This window comes from Salmo salar, chromosome 09 (assembly GCF_965601325.2).
Source record: "Salmo salar chromosome 09, fSalSal1, whole genome shotgun sequence".
Lineage (NCBI taxonomy): Eukaryota > Metazoa > Chordata > Actinopteri > Salmoniformes > Salmonidae > Salmo > Salmo salar.
In genome coordinates, this window is record NC_138299.1 from 135,948,956 (window position 1) to 135,962,680 (window position 13,725).

The 13,725-nt window shown below is 47.9% G+C and overlaps 1 protein-coding gene across 1 annotated transcript in view; it reads left to right on the forward strand.

The window, feature by feature from the left end:
• The window catches only part of LOC106612781 (membrane-associated phosphatidylinositol transfer protein 3), a 173,069-nt gene that overhangs the window by 84,892 nt on the left and 74,452 nt on the right, over positions 1-13,725 (forward strand). Inside the window, exons 6-8 of the mRNA XM_082956328.1 lie at positions 7,747-7,936; positions 9,367-9,501; positions 11,172-11,365. Coding sequence (XP_082812454.1) covers positions 7,747-7,936; positions 9,367-9,501; positions 11,172-11,365 — 519 coding nt within the window. The remainder of the gene's footprint in view (positions 1-7,746; positions 7,937-9,366; positions 9,502-11,171; positions 11,366-13,725) is intronic.

Consider the following 13,725-nt stretch of genomic DNA (forward strand, 5'->3'; position numbering starts at 1 on the left):
AAACTCCCTGTCGGTCCCTGTCCTCAGGTCACTGTCAGGTCAAACTCCCTGTCCTCAGGTCACTGTCAGGTCAAACTCCCTGTCGGTCCCTGTCCTCAGCTAAAGGAATACAAGACCAGCACCATCAGGGAAGCCATTTTAAGACATCACTTGAGATTGAGTTGTTTATTAGTTTAACTGTAGACACTGTTTTGTATATCTTCAACTGTCACAGAGGAAATGTGTTGTGTCACAGGAAAATAAATACATTGAGGTGCTTTACTTGTTGTCACTTGTTAATTGGATGTGCGATGGTGAGGAGGCAGACTGACTGGTTCACATCCTCATTCTGTGTCTGTGCATGAGAGCGCTTGTGTGTTTGTGTGCATGTGTATCTGTGTGGGTGTGTGTGTGTTAGGTGTGTGTGCTCCCCCACTCAAGCCTCTCATTACAGCTCTCCTCCTGACACCTAGCAGCTCGCCAGCGGTGGCTGGTCCCTTCATTAGGAGAGAAAGCCCATAATGAGCTCTCAGGGCCTCTCAGGATCACCATGGGCCTTGCCCAGACACCAAGAAGGTGGTGTCCTAAATGGAACCCTATTCCCTACATAGTGCACCACTTTTAACGCTATGGGCACTATGTAGGGAATGGGGTGCCATTTGTGACACAACCCAAGAGAACAGCACCGGTTATCAGGAGAAAAACACACAACACAAACACGCCAGCTCATTGTGTTCTACACACAGGGAATCACGCCCTGACCTCCACAGAGGCCTGTTTAGACTGGAGCTGCTCTTTCACGCGTTAAGAGGCTAGAGCCCATCCACTCCCTAGTGAGATTTCCCACAGAGCTGTCAAATCCCAGCAGGAGATTGAATTAACGGCACAGCAGCAATCTCTTTTCCCACCATCGCCTGCATTGTACTCCTCTGATGTTGTTGTGGCTGATGTTTATAATGGCATGCCTAAAAACACAATTTTTAATGGCAGTGGCATCAATTAATGTGTGTGTGTGTGTGTGTGTGTGTGTGTGTGTGTGTGTGTGTGTGTGGGCATGCACAGTGCACACTTGTATGTGTGTGGGTGTCTTTATGCGGTCACACACGTGTGTTTGTGTTTGTATGTGCCCGTCCAGGAATACACTCTTAGAAAATGAACTGTATAAACTGTAGCTCTTCGAAATTGTTGGATGTTGCGTTTATATTTTTGTTCAGTATAGAAAGCACCTTGTTTTCAAAGAGTGTACATGGAGCAATAACTCTCACACACACACACACACACACACACACACACACACACACACATACACACACACACACACACACACACACACACACACACACACACACACACACACACACACACACACACACACACACACACACACACACACACACATATTAATTGATGCCACTGCCATTACAAATTGTGTTTTTAGGCATGCCATTATAAACATCAGCCACAACAACATCAGAGGAGTACAATGCAGATGCGATGGTGGGACCAGTCACCGCTGGCAAGCTGCTAGGTGTCAGGAGGAGAGCTGTAATGAGAGGCTTGAGTGGGGGAACACACACACCTAACACACAAGCGCTCTCATGCACAGACACAGAATGAGGATGTGAACCAGTCAGTCTGCCTCCTCACCATCGCACATCCAATTAACAAGTGACAACAAGTAAAGCACCTCAATGTATTTATTTTCCTGTGACACAACACATTTCCTCTGTGACAGTTGAAGATATACAAAACAGTGTCTACAGTTAAACTAATAAACAACTCAATCTCAAGTGATGTCTTAAAATGGCTTCCCTGATGGTGCTGGTCTTGTATTCCTTTAGCTGAGGACAGGGACCGACAGGGAGTTTGACCTGACAGTGACCTGAGGACAGGGAGTTTGACCTGACAGTGACCTGAGGACAGGGACCGACAGGGAGTTTGACCTGACAGTGACCTAAGGACAGGGAGTTTGACCTGACAGTGACCTGAGGACAGGGAGTTTGACCTGACAGTGACCTGAGGACAGGGACCGACAGGGAGTTTGACCTGACAGTGACCTGAGGACAGGGACCGACAGGGAGTTTGACCTGACATTGACCTGAGGACAGGGACCGACAGGGAGTTTGACCTGACAGTGACCTGAGGACAGGGACCGACAGGGAGTTTGACCTGACATTGACCTGAGGACAGGGAGTTTGACCTGACATTGTCCTGAGGACAGGGAGTTTGACCTGACAGTGACCTGAGGACAGGGACCGACAGGGAGTTTGACCTGACAGTGACCTGAGGACAAGGAGATGGATACCACTCCTTATTCTGTACATTCATAGCACACACAGCCAGAGAGCAGCAGCTCTCACTCTACTCCACACATCTTTGCCTAATTAAGCTCACCGTGAGCTGTGCCTCTGCAGCTCTCCGTCTCTCCATCTGTCTCTGTCTCTCCCTCTGCCTCTCCATCTGTCTCTGCCTCTCCCTCTGTCTCTCCCTCTGCCTCTCCCTCTGTCTCTCCCTCTGCCTCTCCCTCTGTCTCTCCCTCTGCCTCTCCCTCTGTCTCTCCATCTGTCTCTGCCTCTCCCTCCGTCTCTCCATCTGTCTCTCCCTCTGTCTCTCCGTCTGTCTCTGTCTCTCCCTCTGTCTCTCCGTCTGTCTCTGTCTCTCCCTCTGTCTCTCCGTCTGTCTCTGCCTCTTCCTCTGTCTCTCCCTCTGTCTCTCCATCTGTCTCTGCCTCTTCCTCTGTCTCTCCCTCTGTCTCTCCGTCTGTCTCTGTCTCTCCCTCTGTCTCTCCGTCTGTCTCTGTCTCTCCCTCTGTCTCTCCGTCTGTCTCTGTCTCTCCCTCTGTCTCTCCATCTGTCTCTGCCTCTCCCTCTGTCTCTCCCTCTCCCTCTCCGTCTGTCTCTGCCTCTCCCTCTGTCTCTCCGTCTGTCTCTGTCTCTCCCTCTGTCTCTCCGTCTGTCTCTGCCTCTTCCTCTGTCTCTCCATCTGTCTCTGCCTCTCCCTCTGTCTCTCCCTCTCCCTCTCCGTCCGTCTCTGTCTCTCCCTCTGTCTCTCCGTCTGTCTCTGTCTCTCCCTCTGTCTCTCCCTCTGTCTCTCCGTCTGTCTCTGTCTCTCCCTCTGTCTCTCCCTCTGTCTCTGTCTCTCCATCTGTCTCTCCCTCTCCCTCTGTCTCTCCCTCTGTCTCTCCGTCTGTCTCTGCCTCTCCCTCTGTCTCTCCGTCTATCTCTGCCTCTTCCTCTGTCTCTCCCTCCGTCTCTGTCTCTCCCTCCATCTCTGTCTCTCCCTCCGTCTCTGTCTCTCCCTCTCTCTCCCTCCATCTCTGTCTCTCCCTATGTCTCTCCCTCTCCCTCAGTCTCTCCCTTTCTCTCCCTCTCCCTCTGTCTCTGTCTCTCCCTTTGTCTCTCACTCTCTCTCCCTCTTTCTCTTCTCTGTCGCTCCCTCTAACCCTGTCTCTCCCTGTCTCTCCCCCTCCCATGTCTCTCCCTCTGTCTCTCCCCCTCCCATGTCTCTCCCTCGGTCTCTCCCTCGGTCTCTCCCTCGGTCTCTCCCCCTCCCTCTGTCTCTCCTTCTCTCTCCCTCTCCTTCTGTCTCTCCCTCTCCTTCTGTCTCTCCCTCTGTCTCTGTCTCTCCCTCTGTCTCTGTCTCTCCCTCTGTCTCTGTTTCTCCTTCTCTCTCCCTCTCCTTCTGTCTCTCCCTCTCCTTCTGTCTCTCCCTCTGTCTCTGCCTCTCCCTCTGTCTCTGCCTCTCCCTCTGTCTCTGTCTCTCCCTCTGTCTCTGTCTCTCCCTCGTTAGCTTTGTAAACTGTGTGCCCTGTAAACCCAGACAATTATGACAAGGGGAGGGCAATTAAGCAGAAATTCCACAAACCCTCTCTGAAGAGAGCCTTTTTCAGTCTTGCCTGCTCTGTGACATTAGATGAAGTGGGAGAGAATGTGAGAGAGTGTAACCTTCTCTCAAGGTTAGGCTGCTGTGTTGTGCTGTGTTAGCTTTGAGGAGAGATGCTAGCTTGCTGATGCTAGCTTAGGGGCTTATCTGTTTAATCAGCCTTATCTCCTCTCTCCTGCCATGCCGCTCCTAATGGATGGATCCTGTTAATGGCAGCTAGCTAGTCATCTCTTCATCAGCACATTAATATGTAAACCTGTAGAATCAGACACTCTACAGAAATGGATGTGAGAAAGGATGATAAACATTGTGTCCAAAATGGCACCCTATTCCCAATGTAGTGCACTACTTGGGCCCATAGGGCTCTGGTCAAAAGTAGTGCTGTATATAGGGAATATGGTGCCATTTGGGACCAAACCAAACTCTGATTCTAATAGTTTTTTGTTTTTAAACGACAGTCATCAATACTTTGAGAGCTTTGTGAATGGCCTTGATACAATCTCTAAATTGTATTATTGAAGAGGTTAATTTATGTACTGTAGCAATAGGCTGTCAGGCTCGCTGAAGGTTGAACACAACTGTATGCCTGCTTTTGTTAGAAGTGTTACACACAGGCAGAGAGCGAGTAGCCAAGGATCTCTTAAAGTGTGTGCTGCTTTTTTTAAAATTTAATGTAATCATTTTTTTGTACCCCTTTTTCTTCCCAATTTTTGTGATATCCAATTGGTAGTTACAGTCTTGTCCCATCGCTGCAACTCCCATACGGACTCGGGAGAGGCGAAGGTCGAGAGCCGTGTATCCTCCGAAACACGACCCTGCCAAGCCGAACTGCTTCTTAACACACTGCCAGCTTAACCCTGAAGCCAGCCGCACCAATGTGTCTGAGGAAACACCGTACAATTGACGACCAAAGTCAGCGTGCATGCGCCCGGCTCGCCACAGGAGTCGCTAGAGCGCGATGGGACAAGGCCATCCTGGCCGACCAAGCCCTCCCCTAACCCGAACGACGCTGGGCCAATTGTGCACCGCCCCATGGGTCTCCCGGACGCGGCCGGCTGCGACACAGCCTGGGATAAAATCCGGGTCTGTAGTGATGCCTCAAGCACCGTGATGCAGTGCCTTTTACCGCTGCGCCACTCGGGAGGCCCAGGTCTGTGCTGCTTTGATGGTATACCACAGTATATCCCCAGCTTCTACCCCGGCTAGCATGAACACTCTCCTAATGAGAACGTGTGTGTGTGTGTGTGTGTGTGTGTGGTGTGGTGTGGTGTGGTGAGGTGTGTGTGTGTGTCTGTGTGTGTCTCATTATCTCACACAGCAGAGATACTCTCTCATAGTGTCTGGAGACTTGAAAGCCACTGTGTTCCCATTAGGATCTGTGTTGTTAATATGGCAGACTGAGAAAGATGAAGTCTCCTGAGACAATTATCCACAGTGTTAACACTGTTTGCTGTATTGATGTTGCTATGTCAACCTCATTAGCATTTTTGCCTCTTCTGAGCATCTTTAGGGCTGAACATGTTGTCTTAATTGAGAATCTGGAGAATCTAACCTGATTCCTATTACAGTCTTAATTAATGAGCTCTTGGTTGAGCAATAATTTTGCACCTGGAAGAACAGGTTGCTGTCTCCCTACTTCTAATGAATTGTACTAATTCAAAACAAACAGCACCAACAAATTTGATTCCCAGCCCAACTTTAAATCAACCAACAACATACCTGTATAGTGGAATCCAATTACACTGAAAGTCAGTAACAAGGCATTGTCTGGACACTATAAAGAAAAATAATAGACATCCCACAGCAATACCAACAGCAGGTGTTTGCATAAGTAGTTTACTAATTATCCATCTCTAGACATAAATAAAGAACAGGCTGACGAGAGAAGCTGGGTGGGTGGCTTTGTGTTGTGTTGTGTCTAGCTGCCCTTTGACCTTGGTCCTTGCCGTGTAACCACCTGTCCAGGGGTGTTATGGTAATGTGTGTTTGTCCTGGCCAGCAGTGTTAAGGTAATGTTTGTGTCCTGTGCCAGCAGCAGGGGGCTCTACAGGGCTCTGTTAACACGACAGGAACAGCATGACACAGCACAGTTATGAACTTGCCCTCAGTACATTACACCGGCCCTTGACAGTGACTACTGGTGGATAACCCATATCGTACCGCTGTTACAGTCTAAGTACTTACATTACGCAGCTTTAAAAGCAGACAGTCGGCCATTCTGGGGGTCTTGTACCAGCTTCAGATACATTCTAGTCAAACAAAACCTTTTACCTAGCACATTGCCTAACTGTACCTGTGAAAGAACTGAACAGAAAACTGTTCCTATCACTTTTATACTGCAGGTAAGTCTTATTATAGTGGTGTCACAGTTTCATGCTCCACGTTCCCCACCACAGACACAGGGGATCTGTTCACACACAGAGAGAGAGAGAGAGAGAGGGAGGCTACTCCTCCCTTCACAGTAACAGCCAGACATCACAGCTTTAGCTTGCCATCCACCTGGAAAGCTCCGTTTCTCTCTTTGATGTTCTTATCAATGGTAGTATGTCTACAGGGATACTGCTAGGTCTTTGTACCATGTAGACCCCACCCCTCACACCCCCTACTGGTCCTTCCAGGCTCTGGCTCCATCCTAAATGACACCCTATTCCCTATAGAGGGCATTACGTGCCACACCCTGATCTGTTTCACCTGTTCCTGTCATTGTCTCCACCCCCTCCAGGTGTCGCTTATTTTCCCCAGTGTATTTATCCCTGTGTTTCCTGTCTCTCTGTGCCAGTTCGTCTTGTATGTTAGTCAAGTCAACCAGCGTGTTTTTCCCGTACTCCTTTTGGATAGTCTTCCTGGTTTTGACCCCTGCCTGACTCTGGACTACTTTCCCGCCTGCTTGATCATCCTGCCTGCCCTGACCTTGATTCTGCCTGCCCTTTGGTACCTATTGGACTCTGAGCTGGTTTTGACCCTTTTGCCTGTCCACGACGATTCTCTTGCCTTACCCGATTGGATTATTAAACATTGTAAGACTCCAACCATCTGCCTCCTGTGTCTGCATCTGGGTCTTGCCTTGTGTCTTGATACTACGTTTGGCCAGAGCCATAGGGCCCTGGTTAAAAGTAGTGCACTATATAGGGAATAGGGTGCCATTTGGGATGGCAATAAGGATGATTCAGCTGTTAGAGCGTAAAAGGGGCAAGGCTATTCTCCACTGGTTCCCCACACTGTTGGATAAAGGGTCTCGGACGCTGTGGCGTGCAGCACTGTCACTCCCTGTGATTCACACACACAGAAAAGACACACGCGTGCATACACACGCACACACACACACACACACACACACACACACACACACACACACACACACACACACACACACACATCAGATAAACAGAGGGCGCTATCAGACAGGCAGAGGAGGAGAGGTTGTGCCAGCAGGGGAGAGTCTGCCAGCCTGCACCTGTAGAGAGAGAGACCATGCCAATAAAGCCCTTAAATTGAATTGAGAGAGAGAGATGAATAGCCACATGCTCATTCATCATATTTACACGTTCCGGGGTAACAAATCATTTTGTTGGATCTTTTTCCCAAAATAACCTTGGATTAACAGAAGCAGCCAATTACAATACTTTTTCCAAATTCCATTTCCCAAGACATTTTTGTGCAGTGGAAACGCTTGATGAATGAATGCCTGTTGATAAATATCATAGGGATCTCCATTCACCATATGGGTACATTCCATTCTCCATGTAAGACACGAAACTATGGCAACACAAGTCATTTTCCAGGGATAAATAATGTTTCGTTTTTTTTTATTGAATTGATTGTTGTTCAAGGCTCACAAATGACTCACTTCTTGTTATGTGTCCCCCTCCTTCCTGTCCCTTCCAGTCTGAACCCATACAGCTATGATGAGAGCTGTGTGTCCAGCAGCGTTGACCACCTGCCCCTGGCCGCCCTCCCGCTCCTCGCCATTGCAGCGCCACACTACCAGGACGCTGTGGCAACCCTCATCACCCGCGCCAACCAGGCCTACCACAGCTTCCTCGCGTCCCAGGACGGACAGGGCTTCACCGGACAGGTGGGTCTGTCCTCTAAAGTGTACCTCGAGACAGGGCTTCACTGGCCAGGTAGGCCTGTCCTCCTAAGGTGTCCTTCCAGACAATGCTTTACTGGCCATGTTGGTCCATCCCTCTAAAGTGTCCCCCTATATAGGGCTTTACTGGCCAGGTGGGTCTGTCGTCTGAAGTGTCCCCCCATATAGGGCTTTACTGGCCAGGTGGGTCTGTCGTCTGAAGTGTCCCCCCATATAGGGCTTCTCTGGCCAGGTGGGTCCGTCCTCCTGAATGTCCGCCCATAAAGGGCTTCTCTGGCCAGGTGGGTCCGTCCTCTAAAGTGTCCCCCCGGCTCCCACAGGGTCACACTGACTGACTGGAGATTAATCATACTGTTAGGAACAAGGGAGGAGAAGAGGAGAGAGAGAATGGGAGATCTCATTCCCTCTAATCTCTCATGCCAAATCCAATAATGTGCTGCAGTCCGTTTAATGGAAGCCAAAGATTTTCAGAGGAAGTGATGATTGGGATAGAGAGGGCTGGGTAATCCTCTGTTTTCACTGTGGGGACTAATGTCGCCAGAGGCCTGCAGCTTTATCATGCCGTCTGCAGACCTTATTAACTTTCACACACCTGTGGACAATCCCCTCTCTGATAAAGACCTATGTTCTAATTAAGTGCTGTAATTTTCAAGAGCACATTATTGGCAAAACTATACAATGTATAAACTCTATTATATTGAACTTCCTTGCATAATTATATATATTGTACTTTTACACCTTTTTTGTGATATCCAATTGGTAGTTAGTCTTGTTCCATCGCTGCAACTCCCCTACGGACTCGAGAGCCAATGCGTCCACCGAAACACGACCCTGCCAAGCCACACTGCTTGCTTAACTCGGAAACCAGCTGCACCAATGTGTCGGAGGAAACACCGTCTGCCACAAGGAGTCACTAGAGCGCGATGAGACTAGAAAATCACAATGAGACAAGCCAAACCATCCCCTAACACCTACGACACTGGGCCAAATGTGTTCCACCTCATGGGTCTCCCGGTCACGGCCGGCTGTGACACAGCCTGGGATCGAAATCAGGTCTGTAGTGACGCCTCAAACACTGTGATGCAGTGCCTTAGACCGCTGCACCACCCGGGAGGCCCCTCCTTGCATAATTTTGACAAGATTTGTGGTCATAATGCAATTCCAAGTCAGGAAGCCAAGTACAATGGTGTCACGTCAAACCAATTAAGGAGAGATGTGTTGTTCCCTCAGACTGAGTCAGTCCTAATGAAGTGTGTTATTGACATTCAGATTCGACTGTGGATCTGAACAGGCATGGGGTCTCAATCTGCCTGCTGGGGAGGCATGGCTGCCTACATTGATTGAGTGGCGCGAGGGTTTCTAAAACGGTGTGTGTGCGTCTGTGCGTGCGTGCTTGTGTGTGTGTTCCCGTCCAGGTGTGTGTGATGGGCGACTGTGTGGGAGGTGTGCTGTGCTTCGACGCCCTGTGTTTCAGCAGCAGCAGTAGTAGCAGTCAGAGGCAGCACAGCAGTCCCAGCAGCAGCAGGAACAACAGCACTGAGAGCCTCAAGGTAGGAGCATGACACATTACAACTCAATCAACATATACTCTAACATGTTCTGTAAAACTGCACTTTTAGATGCCCCTAAGATCATTTTAAATTGAGGCAATGCAATTTCAGTTTGTGCTCTCTGTGCTATTCAAATATCTCCCCATGGCCTGTAGCTAGAATTGTGTAAGATCTTCTCCGTTCAGACAGCTTTCCTCTCAGACAATCTCTCCTTCCCCATGCTACCCTAGCCAAGACATTGAAAATCCTCTCTCTCCATCCTGAGCTGTCCTGTCTTGTCCTGTTTGTTTACACCCAGTTAGTACCGTCATTTCCGGACTATAAGCCGCAACTTTTTTCCCAGGCTTTGAACCTCGCGGCTTAAATAATGACGCGGCTAATATATGGATTTTTCCCGCTTTCAATTGTTTTTTTCTCCAAAAAAACACATTCTGTGACGTGCTCAGTTTTTTGGCGGCATGAAGCTTTCATTAGACCAATGAAATTGCCGAACGGGTTAAGGTCAAACAACTTTTTTGTTTACTGTTTAGATTAAATCGAGCGCTCTCAAACTTCCCATCATTCTGATTATGGTAGTCATTTTGTCCACTTCATCATGGCAAAGACACGGAGAAATGCATATGATGCAGCTTTCAAGTTGAAGGCGATTGATCTGGCTGTTGGAAAAGGAAATAGAGCTGCTGCATGGGAGCTTGGTCTTAATGAGTCGATGATAAGACGTTGGAAACAGCAGCGTGAGGAATTGACTTTTTTGTTACAAGCCGTGCTTCGTTAAAGCCTATATATTTTTGTTACAAGCCGTGTTTCGTTAAAGCCTGTGTAAAGTTAATTTGTTTCAATGTACCGGTAGGCACCTGCGGCTTATAGACATGTGCGGCTTATTTATGTTCAAAATATATATATTTTTTTAATTCAGTGGGTGCGGCTTATATTCAGGTGCGCTCAATAGTCCTGAAATTACAGTACTGCATGATCCCCTGGGCGTCTGTCTGTCTGTCTGTCTGTCTGTCTGTCTGTCTGTCTGTCTGTCTGTCTGTCTGTCTGTCTGTCTGTCTGTCTGTCTGTCTGTCTGTCTGTCTGTCTCTGTCTGTCTGTTCTCCTATTTTCTCTCTCTCTAACCTCAAATCTACTTTTACCACTACTACTCTCCTGTAGCCTCAAACATAAAACAAGATCAATCTCTATCTGAAAGTTAGCAGACGTAGGTTCAAATACTTTTTAGGGTATTTCAATTACTTTCAGAGACATTTAAAATAAAACAAAGTGTATTTTCAAATGCAAATATTTAAATACTCCATGCATTTAAACCTGGGTCTGTTTGGTCCTAGGGGTATTTGAAATAATGTATTTGGAAACAAGTACTGTATTTTGACATACTGTAGTTTGAAATTGTAGGCTATTTATAGAAAATTATTTTAAAATACTTCAAATAGAAGTAGTTGATTTGGCCACATAATTTGAAAAATACTCATACACAGAAATATTTCAAATACAAATACTCAAACGCACATGTATTTAAACCCAGGTCTGGTAGTGAGCCAGCTCCCACATTCTCCTATGTGCTGAGAAAGAGGGATTAGCAATGAGCTGCTCGTTTGTGTTCAGTTATGGTATTTGAGTGTGAGTGAACGGTGAAGGCTTGTGTCCCACGCTCTCTTCCTCCCACGCAGGATAACCCTGAGGACAGCCCCTGTCACAGCCCCAGCCTAGGCCTCAGCTCCAGTAAGAGGCTGAGTAAGAGTAACATTGATATCTCTGCCCTGCCCAGCGATGGACACAGCCAGGCCAGACAGCCCCTCAGCAGGAAACAGAGTGACTCGTATGATGGAGACACATCTACTGGACAACACAGCTTCTTCAGCAGGTACTGTAGACAGAGAACATCACCGTGATGGAAGCTAATCCTTACCAAAACCCTAGCTACATGTCCACACCCAGTTCAACCCTAACCCTAAACCCTAACACTAGCTACATGTCCACACCCAGTTCAACCCTAACCATAACCCTAACACTAGCTACATGTCCACACCCAGTTCAACCCTAACCCTAAACCCTAACACTAGCTACATGTCCACACCCAGTTCAACCCTAACCCTTAACCCTAACCCTAGCTACATGTCCACACCCAGTTCAACCCTAACCCTAACCCTAACTACATGTCCACACCCAGTTCAACCCTAACCCTAACTACATGTCCACACCCAGTTCAACCCTAACCCTAACCCTAACTACATGTCCACACCCAGTTTATCCCTTTACCATAACCCTAACCCTAATTACATGTCCACACCTGGCTCAACCCTAACCATAACCATAACCCTAACACTAGCTATATGTCCACACCCAGTTCAACCCTAACCATAACCCTAACACTAGCTACATGTCCACACCCAGTTTAACCATAACCCTAACACTAGCTACATGTCCACACCCAGTTCAACCCTAACCATAACCCTAACACTAGCTACATGTCCACACCCAGTTCAACCCTAACCCTTAACCCTAACCCTAACACTAGCTACATGTCCACACCCAGTTCAACCCTATCCCTTAACCCTAACCCTAACCCTAACTACATGTCCACACCCAGTTCAACCCTAACCATAACCATAACACTAGCTACATGTCCACACCCGGCTCAACCCTAACCATAACCCTAACCCTAACTACATGTCCACACCCAGTTCAACCCTAACCATAACCATAACCCTAACCCTAACTAAATGTCCACACCCAGTTCAACCCTAACCATAACCATAACCCTAACCCTAGCTACATGTCCACACCCAGTTCAACCCTAACCCTTAACCCTAACACTAGCTACATGTCCACACCCAGTTCAACCCTAACCCTAAACCCTAACCCTAGCTACATGTCCACACCCAGTTTAACCATAACCCTAACACTAGCTACATGTCCACACCCAGTTCAACCCTAACCATAACCCTAACACTAGCTACATGTCCCCACCCCTTTCAACCCTAACCCTAAACCCTAACACTAGCTACATGTCCACACCCAGTTCAACCCTAACCATAACCCTAACTACATGTCCACACCCAGTTCAACCCTAACCCTTAACCCTAACCCTAATTACATGTCCACACCCAGTTCAACCCTAACCCTAACCCTAACACTAGCTACATGTCCACACCCAGTTCAACCCTAACCCTTAACCCTAACACTAGCTACATGTCCACACCCAGTTCAACCCTAACCCTTAACCCTAACCCTAGCTACATGTCCACACCCAGTTCAACCCTAACCATAACCCTAACCCTAACTACATGTCCACACCCAGTTCAACCCTAACCCTTAACCCTAACCCTAACACTAGCTACATGTCCACACCCAGTTCAACCCTAACCATAACCCTAACACTAGCTACATGTCCACACCCAGTTCAACCCTAACCATAACCCTAACACTAGCTACATGTCCACACCCAGTTCAACCCTAACCCTAACCATAACCCTAACCCTAGCTACATGTCCACACCCAGTTCAATCCTAACCCTAACCCTAACTACATGTCCACACCCAGTTCAACCCTAACCCTAACCCTAACTACATGTCCACACCCAGTTCAACCCTAACCCTAACCCTAACTACATGTCCACACCCAGTTTATCCCTTTACCATAACCCTAACCCTAATTACATGTCCACACCCAGTTCAACCCTAACCCTAACCCTAACACTAGCTATATGTCCACACCCAGTTCAACCCTAACCATAACCCTAACTACATGTCCACACCCAGTTTATCCCTTTACCATAACCCTAACCCTAATTACATGTCCACACCCAGTTCAACCCTAACCCTAACCCTAACACTAGCTACATGTCCACACCCAGTTCAACCATAACCCTAACACTAGCTACATGTCCACACCCAGTTCAACCCTAACCATAACCCTAACCCTAGCTACATGTCCACACCCAGTTCAATCCTAACCCTAACCCTAACTACATGTCCACACCCAGTTCAACCCTAACCCTAACCCTAACTACGTCCACACCCAGTTCAACCCTAACCCTAACCCTAACTACATGTCCACACCCAGTTTATCCCTTTACCATAACCCTAACCCTAATTACATGTCCACACCTGGTTCAACCCTAACCATAACCATAACCCTAATACTAGCTATATGTCCACACCCAGTTCAACCCTAACCATAACCCTAACACTAGCTACAGGTCCACACCCAGTTCAACCCTAT